The sequence below is a fragment of the Micromys minutus genome (genome assembly GCF_963924665.1).
Source record: "Micromys minutus genome assembly, chromosome: 29".
NCBI lineage: Eukaryota > Metazoa > Chordata > Mammalia > Rodentia > Muridae > Micromys > Micromys minutus.
In genome coordinates this window covers 19,441,017-19,462,383 of record NC_137964.1, presented here as the reverse complement: position 1 = coordinate 19,462,383, position 21,367 = coordinate 19,441,017, and the positions used below count along the sequence as shown (strand labels likewise).

General features: G+C 41.4%; 1 protein-coding gene across 1 annotated transcript; it reads right to left on the bottom strand.

Annotated features, from left to right (window-relative positions):
* Window positions 1–402: 402 nt before the first annotated feature.
* Window positions 403–20,988, bottom strand: SEPTIN14 (septin 14; the record flags this gene model as incomplete). Its single annotated transcript, XM_080940589.1, has 9 exons — window positions 403–582; window positions 2,657–2,789; window positions 5,413–5,581; window positions 6,848–6,944; window positions 11,814–11,969; window positions 14,688–14,874; window positions 16,991–17,186; window positions 17,857–17,974; window positions 20,935–20,988. The coding sequence occupies 9 exons, from the start codon at window positions 20,986–20,988 to the stop codon at window positions 403–405; spliced, it is 1,290 nt and encodes a 429-aa protein (XP_080796715.1).
* Window positions 20,989–21,367: the final 379 nt, after the last annotated feature.

Below are 21,367 nucleotides of genomic sequence, written 5' to 3'. Positions count from 1 at the left end.
ATTCAGTTTGGAAGTTTCTTGAGATGGCATGAGAGAGGGAAATTCAGTGTGGGTCCACTTCAGCTGAAGAGAGAGGTCAGTTGGGTACTCTCTCTGCCCCAATGAGCAAGCAGCCTTTCACCTCAGCTTCAGGCTCCTGAGCTTTCATTGGTTAATATCAAACTATTGAGATTTTGTTTAAAACAAAACAAAAGAAAAAAAAAGGTTATCTTCCTCCCACAACTGAGATTTTGTTAAAAACAACATACCTTCCTCCCAAGTATTTGACGCTCTTGTGGAGAATGACATGTGCTAAGTCATTTTTGAAAACAGAATTTCAGTCAAAGATAAGTGCTATGAAGACAACCTCACAGTCTGTGAACAGGACCATGGGGCTTTGAAATCAGATGGGACGGTAAGAGACTATTTCTTACGATCTTTGTCCTTCTTTATGCTGGCGCACACCTGAATCTGTGCTGACTCACAGGCAGCCTTCATCTTATAAAAATCTATGATTTGTTCTTCTAATTTCCTTCTCTCTTCTTCCAGCTTCAGAATCTCCTCCTGCTGGATTCTCTTCAGGTGCTCAAACTTGTCCTGCAACTATAAAAAGAGCAGTAACCCTGCTGTCACAAAGATTCATAAAATCCAAAAGGCAGACTATAACCCAAAAAAAACTTATTTAAAATCCTTGGGCTTCCACAAGAAATACAGAAGCTCTTAAGAGGGGTAAGAGTACCGTTCCCCTACTCTTCAAGGTTTGGAAGTTCTTAGCAATTACCTTTGGAGTAGCCCAAAAACTGTCAAATGATTTTTAAAAAAATTAAAACTAAGCTTCTAATAATTCTAATAATTGGCTTTTATTTCTGTTTCTAGAGTTAGGCAATGGGCCATTTTAATGGACCTACTATATTGATATTTATATTATTATATAAAATATGATAGGATGCCAAGGGATGAGCAAAGTGGGCATTAAAGACAGAAGAGGAGCAGAAACCAGGAATAAAATTCAGATGGGTGTTTCAGAGTTGCTTTTCCTGCAAGTTTAAAAGGGAAGTTTTGTTACACTAACTTGGGTTGACTTTATTCTCTCAAGGGTTTGTTTGCAGTTGGTTCTCTCCTTCCACCATGGAGGTCCCAGGATCTAACCAGGCACAGCATCAAACACCCTTGCTGAGCCACCTTGCTGGATTACAACTGGTCCATTTTGAAGTCTCACTTGATTATATGCCGTTTAGCATGTGTAATTTCATTCTGGCTTACTCTTATATTTTTATTGTAAAAAATATATTTATTAAATTATTCCTAGTCAATTGGGTGAATGGTGCTACAGTGTGAATGTAGATTCCAGGGATTGAATTCAGGTCATGAGGCTTGGTGGTAAGTGCAGAAGATATATTTAATTAGCAAGGCACACAAGGTGCCATGTGGCTTTTATAAAACTGCACATAGTAAAAATGAGAGCAGAGATGAACGATTGAATGCATAACTAAGTAGAAATATGAAATTATCAAAAGCTGAAATCAGCAATATAAGGATGTTCTCAGAATAATGTTCTCAGGATATGTCCAAGTAACCCTTTGCTAAAGAGATTAATATAATTAGAAATCAGTTTTATTCATCAATATAATGGAGAATGGCCCTGAGGGGGTTGAGAGGTCTTGCAGCAATCTGGGTGTCCCAGTAACCTTGGGATTCACTGCTGTGTACTGCCACAGTTCTCCTTAGTAACCCCAGCCAATATCAAATGAGACCAGACATGGTTCCATCTGATGCCCTAGAAGGTACAAAATTATAGATCTTGGGTTCTACCTGGTGATGCTAATTCTATGCACATGCACAAGGCAAGAGCTGTGAGATCAAGATGTCACATAGATTTCAAAGGGTATCATAGTCCTGTCACAGGATTATAGCTGCTACAGAGGGACTCCACTTATGACAATGCCTAATGGAGCTATGGAGAAGAGGCAGTCCTCAAGATCCCTGTAGTGGTCTGAATAAAACTGGCCCCATAGGTCTATAGAAATGGCACTATTAGGAGGTGTGGCCTTGTTAGAGTGGGTGTGGCTTTATTGGAAGAAGCACATCACTACGGGGTGGGCATTGAGGTCTCAGATGCTGAAGCCACACTCACCGTCTCTTTCTTCCTGTTGCCTGTAGCTCCAGATGTAGAAGATGGAGAGGAACTACCTCTCCAACACTGTCTGCCTGTGTGTTACCATGCTTCCTGCCATGATAATGCACTAAACCTCTGAACTGTAAGCCCCAGTGTGGCCATGGATATGGTGTCTCTTCACAGCAATAAAACCCTAAGACAATCCCCAATCTATAGGGTTCCCAGCATGCGACTTATGCTGGGAGAGCTATATGCAGTAGAGGTGCTGGGTAAATGGAGGATGAAGCCCCTTCCTGATTACATCAGAGACATGGGGCATTTAAAAGACAGACGTAAAATGCTCAGAAAAAATTATATATATATATATAATTTTTATAATTAAAAAAATATATATAATTTTTTCCTATAACTTCATAAAGGTGCTGTTAAGAGCCTATGCAGTGAATAACTACTTTTAGAGAGACTTAACATTTCTTCCAAAATAAGAATACACCAGTCTCTAGAATGTTCTCCCCAGAGGATCAGGAAGAGGAGAATTGGTGTGAGGTGGGTAGTACATGCCTCCTTTTCTGCGTCCTTAAAGGTCAGTTCCTTCTCCTTGACTCGCTGCATGAACGTCTGCTTGAGCTCTTCCTCCTCCCTCTGACACTGGTCATGGAACTCCTGTCTTTTGGCTTCATACATCTCTTGAAAGCTGAAAGCAAGAAAGTTGCTCTTTGTTCGTCTCACAGTTAAATGCTAATAAATGGCCGGGAAGACGGCAGGGCAGGTACGAAGTTCATGCTACGGAGCTGAAAGACCTGAGCTGACATCCAGGAGCCACATGGTAGGAGAGAACCAGCTCCTGCAGGTGGCCCTCTGACCTCTGCCAAGTGAGCATACACAGGTGCGTGCAAAATAAAGGTTAAAAAATTACTTTTAAACGCTAATGTGAATTAGCTTGTGGACCATCAATCTGTTACTAAAGTGATACTAATATTCTGCGTAGCGACGCCCCAAATTTCTATATGAGGAGGTGTAAAAACTGAGACATTAATTATGTGAATATCTGACTGGCCACTAAACTTTGAAACACCATGTCAGTGATTTTTAGTTTTTATTCCTGTAGTTAGTTGGTTTATTTCCCTGGAGATTTGGTGGTGGTGGTGGTGATGATGGTGATCATAGTGATGTTGGTGGTGGTGGTAATGGAAGTGGTGGTTTCGTTTATGTTTTTTGTTTGTGCTACTCTCTGTTTGAGGCAGAGTCTCACTATGCAAGCTTTGGCTGCCCTGGAACTCACTGCAAAAGAAGCTGTCCTTCAGTTTAGAGACTCACCCACCTCTGCCTCCCAAGTGCTGGGATTAAAGGTATATACTACCACATCCAGATGTTTCTTTTTATTTATTGTTTTACAATCTAGCCATATCTCCCCTCCCAGTCCCCCCTCCAATAGTTCCTCATCCCATTCTTCCCCTCTCCCACTCCAACCCCTGACTCCAAGAGGGTGTTCCACCCTCCACCCCCACCAGGACTCCCATTCCCTGGGGCCTCGAGTCTCCCAAGGGTTAGGTGCCTCTTCTCCCCCTGAGGTCAGATCAGGCAGTCCTCTGCTATATGTGTTTCTTGTCTTTTGGACAACAGCATTTTAGGAAAACTAAGGTATGAGACTGTTTTCAAAATTATTCAAATAAAGCAAGCAAGGCACCCTTTAAAATAGAATTCGCTTGACATAGTTTAGGATTAAGGAGAAGGTTGGGTGTGATGTGGGTCATGACCCCTACAGGGGTCGCATATCAGATAGTTACATTGTAGTTCATAAGAAGCAAAATTACAGGTATGAAGTAGTAACAAAATCATCTTATGGTTGGGAAATCACCGCAGTGTTGTAGTGACTGTGATGGGAAGTGAAGGCTTTGTGTCTGGCTTTGACTGAGATATTTCAAGCCTTTGCTATGTTTGGTGTTAATCAATAGAGTTAATCAGACAACACTGAAGAATACTATCTCTCTAGGAGGGCTGCGCTTGGTACTACGTGGGAGCTCGCAGCTACACAGATCTTGGTCCTAAGACACTCTTGGCAAACCCGGAGTTCTTAGTTTTGATTACGGCTAGCCATGGTCGAAAGGGACTGAGATTTGTGTGAGGTGTCTGTTCTCACAGGCATTGATATCTCAGGGACAAGATAACATTGGTAGCTGGAACCTTTCCCAGCCCCGATCAACCTTGTAGAATTGTTTGAATGACTGGACTGAGCTAGCTGAGAATCTGTCTTTTCCGAGACTGAATTCCTCTGCTCCTTTGGGAAATGAAGGCTTAGCATCTTGATGGGCTTCTCTCTCTATGGCAGCACCTATGACCAACATCAATCAGTACAAAATGGGAAAGTGAATTAAAGGGCCACAGCATTAGGGAAGTTGAGAACCACTGGCTCAGTCGGTAAAGTGGCCCACCACACACACTCACAAGGATCTGAGTTTGGATCCTCAGAAGCCAAATGAAAAACCTTCAAAGCTAGGTTACAGCAGCACGTGCCTACAATCCCAGGGCTGTGGAAACAGATTACCGACAATCCTTGTGGCTTGCTGGCCAGATAACCTAGCCAAATCTGCAATCCAGATTTAATGAACGACCCTGCCTTTAAAGACACAGAGAAATTAAGGAAGACATTCAATAAAAATTTCTAGCCCACAACAAATTGTAGGGCATGTGCCTCCTAGTTGTGACATTCCTCCCAAATTAAAGTATTTGCACCTCAGGAAGGGATGGTAACCTCATGAGGGTGGTAAAATCTCATACCCAAGAGAATAACAATTAAAAACCCCAGAGATTTCTGAGAGCCCCAACCAACTGTATGAAAGGGAGTCAGTGGTTGCTGGGGGTGAAGGACACTCTGTGGGAAGACACATGTTTAGACTATGGAACTAGCTATGAGGTCAGGAGAGCACCAGGGTGGTAGTTCCCATGAGTTACCACCCTCTTTAACCAAAAACTATTAAAAACCTAAAAATTCATGAAGAGCCGCAGCCTCGTTCTTGAATGAGCATGCCTTGTGGCTTTATAGGCATCTTAAATAATCAACTTATATGTAACGGCAATTTCTTTCTAAGGCTGCTTGCTTTTAATGTTATGTGTGTGAGGGTTGATTTACACATGTGTATCTTGTGCATGCCAAGAACCCACAAAAGTCAGAAGGGGGTGTTGGGTCACCTAGGACTGGAGTCGAAGATAATCATGAGTCACCATGTGGATGCTGAGAATTGAACCCTGGGTCCTCTTCCACAGCGCTCCCAACCACGGAGCCATCTCTCCTGCCCGGCAGCCATGTCTGCACTCACCTCACTGGCTGGTTGTCTGGGCCCATATCATTGAAGCCCAGTTTCTGCAGCCTGTTGCTCCTGTAACATTCATAATGCTGAGTGTGGGTTTGATCTTTCAGATCTTCCATATTAGTGCATAGAAGCAAATCCCGGAGCTTCACAAAGTCACAGTGGTTTTCATTTTCCACTAGTCAAAAAACAAATCAGTAATAAATTCATTGTGGAGGGTTTCTATTTATTTTCCCAAATAAACTTTCTATTATTTGGGTGTTCTCAACATATCTCCAAGCTTTCCTCATTCATTTCTACCCCCTCTCTCTGTCTCTGTCTCTCTCTATCTCTGTCTCTATCTCTATCTCCATCTCCCTCTGTCTCTCTGACTGTCTCTTTTTCTCTGTCTCTGTCTTTCTCTCTGTCTGTCTCTGTCTGTCTCTGTCTCTCTGTGTCTGTCTCTGTCTCTCTGTCTGTCTCTCTGTCTGTCTCTGTCTCTCTGTCTGTCTCTCTGTCTGTCTATCTCTCTCTGTCTGTCTCTGTCTCTCCCTCCTGTATATTTCAACAAAACCTATCAGCTCACTGATTACTTTCTCCTATTGATTTAGCCTATGTCTGTTTGTCTCTCTCTGTCTCTCTGTCTGTCTCTCTCTGTTGTATATTTCAACAAAACCCATCAGCTCACTGATTACTTTCTCCTATTGATTTAGCCTATGTGATGTCTGACTGACTCTGGTTATCAACCTGACATACATGGGAAGGAATTGCCCCCAGTGGACATGTCAGCTGGGCAGTTTCTTGATTACTAACTGATGTAGGAGGGCCCTAGCCCACTTGGGGAGGTACCATGCTGGGCAGATGGATCTAGGTAGTAGCTCATGTGATACCTTTAGGTATTAATATTTATTCTCTATGTGTGTTAAAGCAAGTCCCAGCATTGTGAATGGCATGTTTCAGGAAGACAGAGACCATGTGCATGTGGCCCATTGGTTAAACACGGAGACTTGGGAGCTATGGGTCTAAGTCAGCTGCTATTTCTACCCTAATTTCTACAGGGAAGGATCAGAGATGCTCTATAATCTTTGTTGGTCAAACAAGCCTTTCAGAGAGGCCGGATATCAAATATCCTGTATATCAGATGTTTATACTGTTACAATAGTATCAAAACTACAGTTAGGAAGTAGCAACAAAAATAATTTGGAAGTTGGGGGGGGTCACCACAATCTGAGGAACTGTATTAAAGGGTCTCAGCATTAGGAAGGTTGAGAACCAATGTCTTATAGGAAGGGATCATAGTCACTCAAAGAAGTCTAAAGGGAAGAAATATGTGATCCTCATTAGCAACGGCTAACTACAAGTTAGCTGGAGTTTTATCAAAACCGGCTCAGATTGAAATGCTATCAAGAGTACTGATGACAGTCCATATTGATTCCATCATCTTGAAACACAATCTCATATTCACCTTGCAGAACGCCCCAAGGGTAATGGCGGCCTCTGACCATTCTTTTTCCAACTTTGACCTCTTCCATACTTCCCACCACAGCAAAGGGTAACAGCCCCTGAATAAACAAAGGATACAAGTTAAACTGCCTCCCAACAATATGGCTTACTCTGTTGCTCTTTTCTGTCCAGAGGTGAGGCTAGTCTTGTACATTTAACCACACAATCTATGCTGTGTTGGATTTTAATACTTAGCAGAAAATACATACTAATTGATTTTTATAAGCATTAATCCCAGGCTGGCATATAATTAAAAACTACCTACCTAGTATTTCTTAAAGCAAGGCATCCTGATGCACGCAGTACAAAGATAAAAAGAATTAGACTGTTAATACTTACAATTTTGTCACATTATCTTTACAAATAATAAAATAACAAAGACAATATTGATGAGTTGATATGAAAACTATTTCTTTTCTTCTTGTGTTTTGGTTTTCAAAACAGTTTCTCTTTATAATCCTGGCTGTCCTGGAACTTGCTCTGTAGACCAAGTTAGCCCTCTTGAATACAGGGATCAAAGATGTGCGCCACCATGCCTGGCTGAAAACTCTTTTATTTTTTAAAATGTATTTGCTTTATTTGTGTGAGTACACCGTAGCTGTCTTCAGACACACCAGAAGAGGGCATCAGATCCCATTCTAGATGGTTGTGATCCACCATGTGGTTGCTGGGAATTGTACATAGAACCTCTGGAAGGCAGACAATGCTTTTAACCACTGAGCCATATCTCCGCCCCTGAAAACTATTCTTAATGATGGTGTGTATGTTAACAGAAGACACTATTAAAGATAAATATTAAGCAGGGCTTAATGGTTTTCCTATCTTTAATCCCAGCACTAAGAAGGCAAAGGCTGGTGGATCTGGAGCTGGTTTACAGAGTGAGTTCCAGGTCTGCCCAGGCTAACTATTGAGATTCTATCTTACAATGCACTTGTTAGTAGTCGTAGTTTCGTTATTATTGTTGTTTAATGAATACATGGCGTGATGTATGCTAATAGACAATGTTGTGTATGTCTTCAGGAGGGCTGGGAAGATAGCTTTGTTCATCAAGTGATTCCTGTGTGAGCTTGAGGACCTGAATCTGGTAAGAAAAACAGGCAGGGTGGCACATGTTTGTCATCTCAGCACTAGGGAAGAGAACAGGCAAATGGATCCCAAGGATTTGCCAGTCAGCCACCTCAGCCTACATGGTAAGATCTCAGCCACTGAGAGATGCTGTCTCAAAAACAAAAGGCAGACAATGGAGAAACAACACCACAAGTTGTGCCCTGGTTTCCACATGTGCATACACACACACACACACACACACACACACACACACACAATGTGCCTGCTCACATGAACATGTATATGCCTGCATAAATTCTATGGTGCTTTTGCAGAATAGAGTTAGTTTACATGTCAAGAACACATTGTATATTTCGAAAATCTGAAAGGGAGTCTTTTGAAAGAAGTTTCTGCCACAAATATGCCTAACTAGATACAAATGTTGTGCAACATATACATACATGCTACATGGTATCCCATTCATACATGACTCTGTGGTTTTGTCAACTAAAAATGAACTCAGATGAACTTTTAAAAATGCTTTTTGTTTGCTTGTGCTTTCTTTGATCATTTATATTTTTATGTGCATTGGTGGGCTTGCCTGCATGTGTGTCTGTGACAGTGTCAGATCTTGAAGTTATAGTTGTGAGCCACCATGTGGCTGCTGGGAATTGAACCCAGGTCTCTGGAAGAGTAGTCAGAGCTCTTAACTGCTGAGCCATCTCTCCTGCCCCTCAAAAGAGCTTTTGAATTGAGATGATGAGATGGAAAAATAGCTCAGCAGATAAAGGCATGTGCTCCTGAGGAGTAGAGTTCTGTCCCCAGGACCCACATGGTGGAAAGGGAGAATTAGCCCATTCGAATGGTCCTCTGACTTCTACATGACATCTGTGCATTTGTATACACATACACACACACACAACCCACATAGACCACATAAACATGAGTCAATAATCAATACAATTAACAAAACTTTTTAATATGAAATCTAAAATAGATCCAGATCGATGTTATGGTTCAACTATCCCATTTCTGGCTATATGCACAAAAGAAAAATATTGGTACAATAAATAAGCATCTGAATATTTACACCTATTGTGTCATTATTTATATAATGACATAGCTAAGACAGCAAGTTAGGAAAGATGTCCACAGATGGGTCAGAGGATCAAGAAAACATAGTTGATATATGCATTCATTTAAAAAAAAAACATGTATTTATTATATATACAGTCTTCTGCCTGCGTGTATGCCCATATGCCAAGAAAGGGTGCCAGATCCCATTACAGATAGTTGTGAGTCACCATGTGGTTGCTGGGATTTGAACTCAGGACCTCTTGAAGAGCAGTTAGTGCTCTCAACCCCTGAGCCATCTCTTCAGCCTGATATACACACTCAATGACAAATAAGACTTGCTGCAAAATAGAGCTGGATAGGGCTGGAGAAATGGGTTAGTTGTTAAGAGGACAATCTGCTCTTCCCAAGGACCCAGGCTCAGTTGCCAGCACCTAAATAGTAGCTCACAATCAAGCATCTGTAACTCTGGTTTCAAAAGATCTGATCTTCTCCTCTGGCCTCTATGGGCACCAGGCCATGGGTACACAGACAGACATTTAGTCAAATCACACATGTACATAAAATACTAAGATGTTCAAGTGAATTTTGCTGGAGGACATAACGTTCAGTAAAATATGCCAGACAGAAAACCAGGAGCTGCCTAGTCTCTCAGATAAGAATTTTGCAAAGTCAAGAGTTGGGCATGGTAGCACATGCCTTTGACCCTGATACTCTGGAGGCAGAAGTGAATGAATCTCAGAGTCGGACGCCAACCTGATCTACAGAGCAAGTTTCAGGCCAGCCAAGGCTACCCAGAGAAACCTTATCAAGAAAGAAAGAAAAAGAAAAGAAGGGAGGCAGAAAGGGAGAGGGAGAGAGGAGGGAGAGAGGGGAAGAAAAAGGAAAAGAAAAGAAAGAAAAAAGGAAGGGAGGCAGGGAGGGAGGGGGAAAGAGGAGGGAGAGAGGGGGGAGAAAAAGGAAAAAGAAAGAAAGAGAAGAAAGGAAGGAAAAAGGAAGGTCAATCTTTCTGTCTCAGGCTGGGATGGAGGTGAGGTGAGCAGCCAGTGCTTGCTTGCCTAGCATGTGTGAAGCTCAAGGTTCAATGCACACTACTGCAAAAATATTTTTTTAATTTAAATGTATCACAGTGCCAAATGGAGTCTGGGAAGGAGGTGACTTAGAGGTTCGTGTAGAAGAAGATCAGTGAGTGGAATAATTTCGGCTGTATCACAGCATGACAGGAAAGAATGACATGGAATGAGAGCCTATAAGGAACCCTTAGAACTTAAAAATGTCAATCTAAAACGAACAAAGAATCTGAAGATGTGTTTCTCTCTAGGAAGCCATCAAAGCATATGTAAACCCATGGAAAGACATTCCACATCTGCAGTCACTCAAGATGCAAAACGACAGTGGGACCCACTCAGACCAAGTAATGTAGCCAGATTTTTTTAAAAATGTATATACATGAACTGAGGTCAAGAAATGATATCAAAGCTCCTGGGACAGGTGTTTTGGGAACTAAAAGAGCCGATCTTCAAATGATTAAATAGAGTTATTATATAACCTACTTCTAGAAATATCCCCAGGAGAAATTATTTACCAGCACAAACACTTGTATAGAAAGGCTTATTACAACAATCGCTGATAATAGCCAAAACATGGAATAAACCCAAATGAATAGAGAAAGAGAGAGAGAGAGATGCAATTTTGAAATTTTGAAAACATTACCCTAGTTGAAGACAATAGATTAAAAAGACTACATGTGGTTCATTCACATAAAATACCCAGAAGAGTAAACGTATAATAAAAATACCTATAATGCCCATAAAGTGGTACATAAATATACATATGATATTTTCCCATCTGAGCTGGCAATGTTCCCTATCCAAAAACCATCTACCAAAACAAAAAAAAAAAAAAAAAACCACCAAGCATGAGAAGACCTCCTCAGTTGCTGGTCAGAGTTGTCCAAAGAACTCCCAAAACATTACAGGTTATTTCTATTGTCCTTGAACACTTCCTCCTTGAGCACTTGGTTTCATGCTTCCAAGAAGGTGCCATGCAAGTTTCCAAGGGAGGGAAGCAACCAAAAGCCCTGCTCAAATATGGAGCCTATGAACTACAATAACCATCATGCAACAATAACCCAAATGGGCAGTAGTGGCACACACACCTTGGCAGTAACCAACAGCTCTCAAATTGGACTTAAAGACCTGATAAACAAGAGGAAATTATGTCTCATCATTGAAACCAAGCCTACCACCCAGGACCAGTGAAATCATGAATCTCAGAGAAGCTACAGCCACCACTTTACTAAACCAACTTAATCCCTAACTACCATCTAAATGTTTGCCCTATACCTATAGGTAAGTAGAGTCTTCACCCCCTCATCAAGGAAGCTTCTTTTTGCAACGGATAGAGACCTTTCTAGAAAACCACAACCAATAAAAATGTAGAGTTGGGAGCTCCAGTCCCAACAGATGCATCTACAGTACAACTCTGGGACAGAAATCTCAGTACTCAGGAAGTGAAATTAAGAGAATCAGGGATTTTGGGTCAGCCTTATATATGCCACAGTAAATCCAAGGGCAAGTGAGTTACATGAAACCGTGCCAAGAAAGGATTGAAGGGGGGAAGGAGAGAGGGAGGGAGGGAGGGAGGGAGGAGGAGAGAGAGGAAAAGGGAAGGAGGGAGAGTGGAAGAAACAGAGGGGAGGTGAGAGAAGGGGACAAAACACTTCCCCACCATGTATTTTGAAGAAAAGTGTATTGCTCGTCAGACACAAGTGAGAATAAAGCGCAGGTAATATTATAAACACTTACCGAGTTGTTTACGTGAGCAGTAGCTTCGTCATTGACCAGGAACTGATATATCTGGATGCCGTTGCTGTTCAGCTCGCTCATTATGTTGCTCTTGAACCTCTGTAGGTCGTTCTTGGAAAGTGAGTCGGCTTTGGCAATCAAGGGTATGATGTTCACCTGTTAGGAGGACGAGCGATAAAAATTTCACTGTCTTTCTGTCTAACCCCTGCACCTGAAAAAAAAAATGTGTGTATGGTTTGCTGTTGCTGCTGCTGCTGCTGCTGCATCTTCCGTGGAATTCTGGGAAGGTTGTTGGGCGTACCCACAGATGTGCCCCATCATGCTCCGCCACAGAGATTTTCCTGTTCAGGGGAGTGACGAGGACTAAACCTCAAGCCTTGACCGTTCTAGGTAAACATTCTGCCTTTGAGCTGTGTTTTGAGCCCTCATTTTTTAAAATCAGAACTCAGGTTTAGAAGATCTTGTATCTTTTCTTAAACTCCCAGGCCCTGCATACCTCTGGAATTAGTACGATTTAAGCAGTAGGGTTCTGTAGACCTCTTACGTATCAAACCGAAAAGACTTCTCATTAAAATGTGGCGGGGAGAGAGTTTCTCTCCTAGCGGTCATTCATGTGACTGTTTCTCCATAAATGTGTATTAGCCAATGTCTTTCATACACCTTTGCTCTACCAATTCAGAGCTACATATGTTTAAGTCCATCACATGGTGCAAATGAATAGATATCAGCTTTGAGCTCAAATCACATTTGTTTAAATCCTTGGGCAAATCCCAGATTTTCCAAACATGCTAAACTGGGGGTGGGAGGTTGGATCTAATAAATGAGTAGAAAAAAATAAATGAACAGAATTTAATCTAAATGTATAATATACATTATATTATAACTATATTATATCATATACAATAGATAATATTATATATCATAATATATATTATATTTGACATGTAATATAGTTAACTCAATGAGAATACATACTCACAATAAATTCAAGCACTGGAGATTGGAAATGAAAGTCAAATTTAGAAATGAATATATTCTGGTATGAGTTCTGACCTTGAGGAGAATCTGAGAAAGCTATGAGCAGGTTAGCATGCGTCTTCATACATGGTTATAAAATGGTCATTTTTAAGATTAAAGAAAAAACCTTAATGGTCTTATAGAAACAGATGAAAACTTTAACTTTAATGTGTTAAAGAGTCTGAGAGAACTTGAGATGAAACAGCCATCATCTGTTATATACCCATCCTTACGAATAAGATGAACCTAGCCCTCAACTAATTCTTCCACACAGCATGGGCCTCTGTGCAAACTGGAGAACAGGCTGAATATGTTGGAGCAGAAGTACAGGGTCATGTTGCTGTTAAGGACCTGGCCATTCCTGCAGTCCATTCTATGTAAGAGGGAAAGTCACATACATCTTGTGGCTGTAGATCCATGTTATGGGCATGAGCCTAGAGCCCCTCCGTTCCTCACCTGCAGGATGGGATGCCCTCTCCCTCAAGAACTGAGCCTTTGGTTCTGGCACCTAAAGCAAGGATCTTATCTTGTCCTTATACCAGAGACTCATAAAAATGCTAATCTTCTAAACCCCTGGAAACAAGATGTCTGTCAAAGAAAGTCCGATCTTGTATGGTCGCACCTGTAATCCCAACGCCTGGGAGGCTAGGCAGGAAGATCATCAATTCTAGAACAACTTGAGCTACAAATCAAGCCCCTCTATGAAGAAAGCAAGTTCACACGTCTCTTAGTATCCCCCCAGGTTTTGTCTGGGGTCTCTTTCTCTATAGCAGGCGGAGCTACCTGTGTGACCTGTACTCTGAGTCTCTCCTCTGAGAGAATTTGAAACCAGAATCAGAAAAACTTCATGTTTCATTTGATCAATGGAACCAGTCAAAGGGTTCATAAGATTATCTTGTAGTATGATATAGTAAAATCAATTTTTAAAATGTATACAAATGCCTGTCACCTGATTAGAATTTAGTCACAGGGAAAAAAATTAAGTTTTATTTTAGTGTTTTTTTTTAACCAAACATGTAACATTGTTGTTATCCTCGTTGTTTTGTTTTGTTTTGTTATTGCTGCCTTTGGGGTTTTGTTTTGTTTTGGTTTGTTTTGGTTTGGTTTGGTTTTTGAGACAAAGTCTCATCCTGCAACTCAGGCTGCCTGAAGACTACTGTAGTCCAGGTTGGCCTCAAACTCACAGCCATCCTCCTGTCTCAACCCTGTAAATGCTGACATTACAGGAATGCATCCTCATGCTCCAAGCAGTCATTGTTTTCATTAATTTTACCTGGAATGATAGCTAAAGATGAATTCCATCAAATGTTAAGTTTCCCTCCCTGTAAATATTATATATTGGTGTCTTAACCGTCTATCTCTCAAAATGTATCAGGACTTGTAAATAGAAACTCTTAGGTTAGACTGTTGCAGTGGGCTCTAATCCAGAAAGATTACCAACATTACAAGAAGGAGAAACATGGCCTGGTATAGTGGTGCATGCTTTAAATCCCAACACTGAAAAACCGAGGCAGAAAAATCAGGATGTTTGAGCCAACTTTAGCTACGTAGCAAGTTCGAGGGCAGCCTGGACTTGTCTCAAAAAAAAAAAAAAAAAAAAGAAAGAAAGAAAGAAAGAAAGAAAGAAAGAAAGAAAGAATGTTGTGCATACAGACACCAGAAGATAGGTCACATGAGGAAAGCAAGGGGGTGTTAAACCATCCACTCAATGGCATTTTGTTAGGAATGTCCTAGAAAAATCCATTCAAATGCTTTCAAGAGCAACAGGAAAAATATTCAAATATATGCACATAAATATACGTGTACATGCTTCAAGATACGTTGAACTGTGAAGAGATTCATGCAGTTCTCACACACCCGTCTATCAATTTTCTTCATCGTTAACAGGTCCAGGGACTTGAGGGAATGTCCTGTGGGGGCGATAAAGTAAAGGCAGACATGGATGCGAGAATCCTGATAGTCAGCTAGGGAGCGCTTGATCTTCAGCTCCTCCTGGAAGTAAGCTTCAAACTGAGCATCCAGATAGTCAACTACTGGCTGGTAGCTAAAAAAAAAAAAAAAAAAAAAAAAAAAAAAAAAAAAAAAAATTAAACATTTAGCATAACATTAATAAAATCAAATTCTGATATCTTACTATGAGATAATCCACACTGTATGCTCTGAACAGTTTGTCACCAGGTAAAATTGATGCATTTCATGGCCATAAAATTTTAGGTCCAGGGGCAGGAGTGGGACTCAGTTAGTAGAAGGCACGATATCCAAGTCATAATCCCCAAAGAGTGTGATTTTTATCTTAGGGGAAATGGGATTACAGATGTAATTTTAAAATTCAAAAGCTGGTCGTAGTGGCACATTCCTGTAATCCTGACACCAGGAGGCTAGGGCAGGAGGACTAGCCTGGAATACTTAGTGAATTCAAAGCTAGCCCAGGCTACATAGTAAATCCCAGGCTCAAGGGAAAAAACGAGAATCAAACAGAAATTTCAGAAAAGGTCATGGAGACCTTCTGACCACATCTTCACTCCAGTGATAGTTGTCCTTCAAGAAGAACCTCAACTAACAAAGCACAAGTCTGCAGGGCATTTATTTTAAAACTAATAATCAATGTGGGAGGGCAGAGTTCACTGCAGGCAGTGCCTGGATGGTATTAAGAAAGCAGGCTGAGCAAGCCACAAAGAGCAAGCCAGTGAACATTATTCTCCAGTGGCTTCTGCTTCAATTCCTGAATCCAGGTTGGTTTCCCCACAATGGACTATATCCTGGGCTGTGTATGCCAGACTTGTGGATTGATGTCTATATGCAGGTGAAGGCAGGCACAAGGTAAGGCAAGGCCTGTAATTGGGCAGTAAAAAAGAAAGAAAGAAAGGAAGGAAGGAAGGAAGGAAGGAAGGAAGGAAGAAAGAAAGAAAGAAAGAAAGAAAGAAAGAAAGAAAGAAAGAAAGAAAGGGGGCTGCAAAGGTTTTTTATGAGAGGCTGGAGATTTAGAAGAGAGAGAAGAAACCAAGATGGAGGAGGAGGAAGATGACCCACCCCCGTGTGGCTTTCAATAGCCACAGGTAGCTATGAATATCTTATAAGGGATGGATTATTACAGGACAATTTGTCTTATCTAGATGGGAAGTTTGAATCAATATCAATTAGCTCTGAGTTTATTGTGGGGACATTTTGTGGAGTGAGAATTTACTGGTTTAAATCTGATTGATAAATTACAAGCTTCAAGAGTTTTGATTTTTGTCGGGTTACTGAGAATTGTGTCAATAACCACAGAGGGTGGTGGCAGAGAATGTGAGGAAAGAGCCATACGATAGGTGACCACTGCATGGGGCTAGCCATGGAGGCAGAGAGTAACGGGAGGGACTGTGGCATGGTGAACTTTTTACCTTTATCAATATTTACTGCTACACAAATTAACCCTTTTCTGCCCAAGTTGCTTTTGGTCATGATTTTTCATCACAGCAATAGAAACCAAAGTAGGACAGTAGCCCAGACTAGTCAAAATCCCACAGCGAATCCTCCTGCTCCAGGCACACCAGGTCTGACACCTTGATTCTGAAATTTTGGACTGCAGAAGTATGAAGGAATAGGTTTCTGTGGCTTGGAGCATCGGCTTAGTGTGATTTATTACAGTGGATTGCAGCAACTAATAGAAGACACGCTGTGGGTCTTATTTTACCATAGAACAAAGTGTGCAGAGCTAAGCTGGTTTCTAAAATCATGTTCATTTTCTACAAATAACTATGTAAAGCAAAACGCCATGTGCCTTCAGCCTTTTCTGCCTTGTCCAAAACTTGTCCTGAAATGGCAAAATAATAGTATTCATTTAGTCTTCTCAGTAAAAGAAAAAAAATACTAATTTTTAGAGCTAGCTGGCTTCAAGCCAAGTGTGATGGGACATGCCTTTAATCCCAGAACTTGGGAGGCAGAGGTAGGCAGATAGTTGTGGGTTCAAGGTCAGCCTCAATCTATATAATGAGTTCCAAGCCAGTCAGTACTGCTTAGTAAGACCCTGTTTCAAAAAAAAAAAAAAAAAAAAAAAAACAAGCAAAAAGAGTGATCTCTATCCCATTTTTAAAAAGAAGAAAACACATCATCATAAAGCTCAAATTTGCCTTTTGTGCTGACTTTAAAATTTAATTTAAAAAAAGTAAGAAACTACTAACCTGGCTTCCTTGTTTATCTGATCACCATACCCAACTGTCTTGACAACAGTCAATTTCAGTGGAATATTTCTTTCCTGAAGTTCATATGTCTTCACCTTCAGTCCAACCTTCGAGTAGAAATGGGATGACTTTGCCTCTTTCAGATTCGTATTGAACAGTGTATTGATCAGGGTTGATTTTCCAATTCCAGTTTCTCCTGTAGGGAACATAAATGCAACACGGCAGAGGCATAAGAATATGCTGAACCTCAATCACCAGCTTCAGTGGGAGTGGCGTTATTTGAAAAGAATTGTGGCCTTTTTGGAGGAGGTGTGTCACTGGGGGAAGGCCTTGAGGTTTCAGAAGTCCAAACTGGGCCCAAGTCTGCCTGTCTACTTGCCTGCCTGTGTGTCTGCCCCCCCCCTCTAATTATCTATCTATCTATCTCTTGCCTGTAGATCAAGATGTAGAACTCTCAGGTACTTCTCCAGCACCTTGTCTGCCTACATATTATCAAACTCCCCACTAACATGATCATGGACTAAACCACTGGAACTATAAGTAAGCCCTAATTAAATGCTTCCCTTTGTAAGAGTTTCCGTGGGCACCATTCCTCTTCACAGCAACAGAACACTGACTAAGACACACAGAGATCTATCTGCTCAGCCTTCTAAGTGCTGGGATTAAAAGAAATTTGCCACCAGGTGAGGCTGAAATGTTCTTAAATACTTAAACAATGCAGCTAAGAGAAGGAACAAAAACAATGTATATATGAAGAAATGGTCTTAAATTAACATCATTTAATATTTATTATTATGCTGCTTGGTATCCATTTAATGAGTAAGAGACAAATGGAATGATAATATAATGCAGTGTCTGGCGCTTACCCACGCAGAGAATGTTAAAAGAGAATCCTTTCTGGATCGATTTGTTCACCAGCTGAGTGGGAAAACATTCAAATCCAAAATGCCCAAGAGTGGTTAAGCAGCGAATGTTCTCCTTTTGCTTAGAACAGAAACAAAAAGATTCTCGTTAGATTCAGAAATAACATCATTTGAAAAGACAACATGGGTTATGTTTTTTAAAAAGATCAGGACTGGTTATCCCTCTATTGTCTGCACAATGCAAATGTACAAAGAGAATTTGGGGAAAAAAACTCACAACGATGCTGATGTTCATCTTATAAATAATTGAATCAACCTCTGATCACACTCTAAGAGGCTATGTCTCTAAAACGTAAGGAAGAAAGTGAAGAGAAGAAAATGCCATGAGAAACCCCAGGGTATTATTCTAAAATAGCAATGGCTTTTCTGCCTTAAAAGAAAGTTTTAAGGGCTGGAGAGATGGCTCAGTGGTTAAGAGCACTCACTGTTCTTCCAAAGGTCCTGAGTTCAAATCCCAGCAACCACATGGTGGCTCACAACCATCTGTTATGGGATCTGATTCCCTCTTTTGGTGTGTCTGATGACAGCTACAGTGTACTTACATATAATTAATAAATAAATAGAAAGAATGAAAGTTTTAATACTACTCAGTGTGTAGTTATAGTAGGAGAACCTAAGGTGTATATAGTGGTACACAACTGTGTTCCCAGCACTCAGAAAATCAAAGCAGAAAGACCCAAAGCTACAGGCCAGCCTTGGCTACATAGTGATTTAGAAACCAGCCTAAACATGAGATCTCTATAGTAAAGAAATCTTCACTAAGTGTGGTGGTACACATCTTTAATCTCAGAGCTTGAGAGACAGGCAGAGCCATCTCTCCAGCCCCCATTACAGCATTTCTAAGTGCTAATGCACGTTAATTGTATAAATCACTGGACGTCATGCATGCATCCACTGATCAGGTCTATTTACTCTGCTCTCATTTTATGGTTGGGGTCACCATATAAGGAACTATATAGAGATTAATCCCTGCAATGAGTCTCCAGGTGATAGAATGGAAGTCTGCAGGGGGTGTTCGTTCTAACGCTCTCATAGCGAATAGTAAACACTGAAGGTCCTGTTCCCCAGTTGGTTCTTGACCGATCAAAAAAGATGCTAGCAGCCAGTGAGCTGGGTGGAATGGGCAAGACTTCAGTTTTCCTGCAGGCAGGCTAGGAGACACAGGGGAGGAAAAAGATTGTACCATGCTTTGGAGCGAGAAAGAGCCACAAGCTATGGGAGATCTTGGTTGGAGTGGCCATTGGCCACTTCCCCGTCTGGGCCTAGGGTAGCAGGCAGGAGATTGAAATGCAGTTAATCTGAGGGCAGATTTCAGGTGCTGAGCAAGGACTAAAGGTAACTGAGCAGCCCAAGTTGAAAGAAGATTTAGGATGCTGAGCTGGGAGCAAAAAGATGGATGCGATGGACGAGGAAGGCTTAGAAGAGTCTGGCCATTGAGCTAAAGCATATCAGAAATAAGCTTGTGTGTGTGTGTGTGTGTGTGTGTGTGTGTGTGTGTGTGTGTGTGTTTCATCCACAGATCTGAGAGAACCTGGGTGGGGCTGGTAGTAGGAACTACACACTGGACTGTAGCCACAGATCTTCTAACCCTGTAGCTGATTCAGAGGCTCCATCTGTGAGCACTGGATTAAGATGGGACTGTGATAGTTCGACCAGTGTTAGCTTTTACTCATTAAAACACCTGGATGGTCTGCCCAAAAGTTCAGACAAGCTGGGAGAAACTCAAAAGACCCTAGACAGTGGAATGAAGGGAACGCCAGAACTATACAGCCATTTAACAGAGTACAGGGTCAGACATGAGAGAGAACCTAAGTGGACCCTTCACAGGAACCATGCTGTGCTGAAATGCTCTCTTCAGACAGTGGCAATGAGATCCTCACAGAAACTGGCTCTGAGGAAGTTCTCTGTTCTTGAGCCAGGTGCGTGGTGGCCTGGGCCTTTAATCCCATCACTCAGGAAACAGGGGCAGGCGGATCTCTGAGTTTGGGACCAGCCTGGTCTACAGAGTGAGTTCCATGACATCCAGGACTATCTCAATAAAACAGAAAAAGAAGTTCTATATTCTCTAAGATGATACTTATATAAGCATCATGGGGAGCTATTTTGAGAAGACCCCTGAACTTGTTTCTCTAGGAGTCAGAACTCCTGGTTTTCTTGTTACTGGAAGCCCCCCTCAGCAGTAGTACACCAACTCAGCCTTGAAACACAGTCTTCCCTTGGTGGAAAACATCTGCTACAAACCCACTGATCCACGGAGAGCTTCTTGCAGTTCGGAAACTGATCTGTGCCGTGTAAGGTAAATGAGGACTGATTTACTTTAGGACTGGCCGCTCAGAAAGCCAGCTGGGGTATCGGGAAAGAGATGTTACAAGTCATTTCATGCAACTACTTTTGGCAACAAGGTCCCAGAATACCAGAGCCATGGAAGGCAGATTGATGGATAGGGTTTCAGTAAATTAGAAGTTTGTTGCACAGAGAAGGAAATGATTGTCAAGTGAAGAAACAAACTACAGCATGGGAGAAATTCTTTTCCAGCTAGTCATCTGACTGGAGATTGCTTAACTAGAAGCTCCTGGTTTTAGGGAGAGGCTGATCCCACACTGCTGTAACAGGGCCTCCTTCCCTTGGCTTTCCCATCTGCAGAGTGCGGAGCTGGGGACAATATGAATAGCCCGGAACAGTGAGTGGGTCTCTGCAAAACTAATAACACCCCCTAGAGTGACTTTACATATTGACTTAGTCTCCTTTGCTTTTAAATGAGAATGTTTTTCGAGTGTGCACACACACAGACACACACAGACACACCACACGCACACACACACACCCCAACAAAGTCACAAGACTCTGACAGCTGTTTAAGCTACCATTTCCATTTACATCTAACCAATAGTAGGGTTCGTCAGTTTCCAAAGACACCAAGCCTCTTCTGCTGTCCAGCCGTAAATCTACCCAGGTCAGTTACTTTGAAACTCCTTATAGAAGTACATAGTGCACTCGTGATAAACAAGAGATTTACTCAACTGGATCTTCTTTGCCAGGTGTTTGCACCGATGTGAAAATTGGTTTTTCTGCCATGTCAGACTGAAGAGAAAACTGTCAGAAAGAAAGAAAACTGTCAGTTCCACCTACAAAGGGCCTGTCCTTTAACCTTAGACACTTAGAGGATTCAGTACAGAGACTACCACACACTATGCCATCCCATTGACACTTCTGACTTGCTTGAAGTTGTGTCTTTCATCCTAAGTGAGCTTGCGTGGGCTCAACAACATAGTCCATATATAAAGTTAGCATTAGCTAACCAATGATATCCAAAACTATAATATATAATATCACAAAGTCAAGAAGTTACTGTCATCATCTTTTTATGGGTTATTTTTAGCTACCAATGAATTGCACTGAGTTCCTATGGATTCATAGCAATGAATTCCATACATGCTGACAGTATACCCAGTCC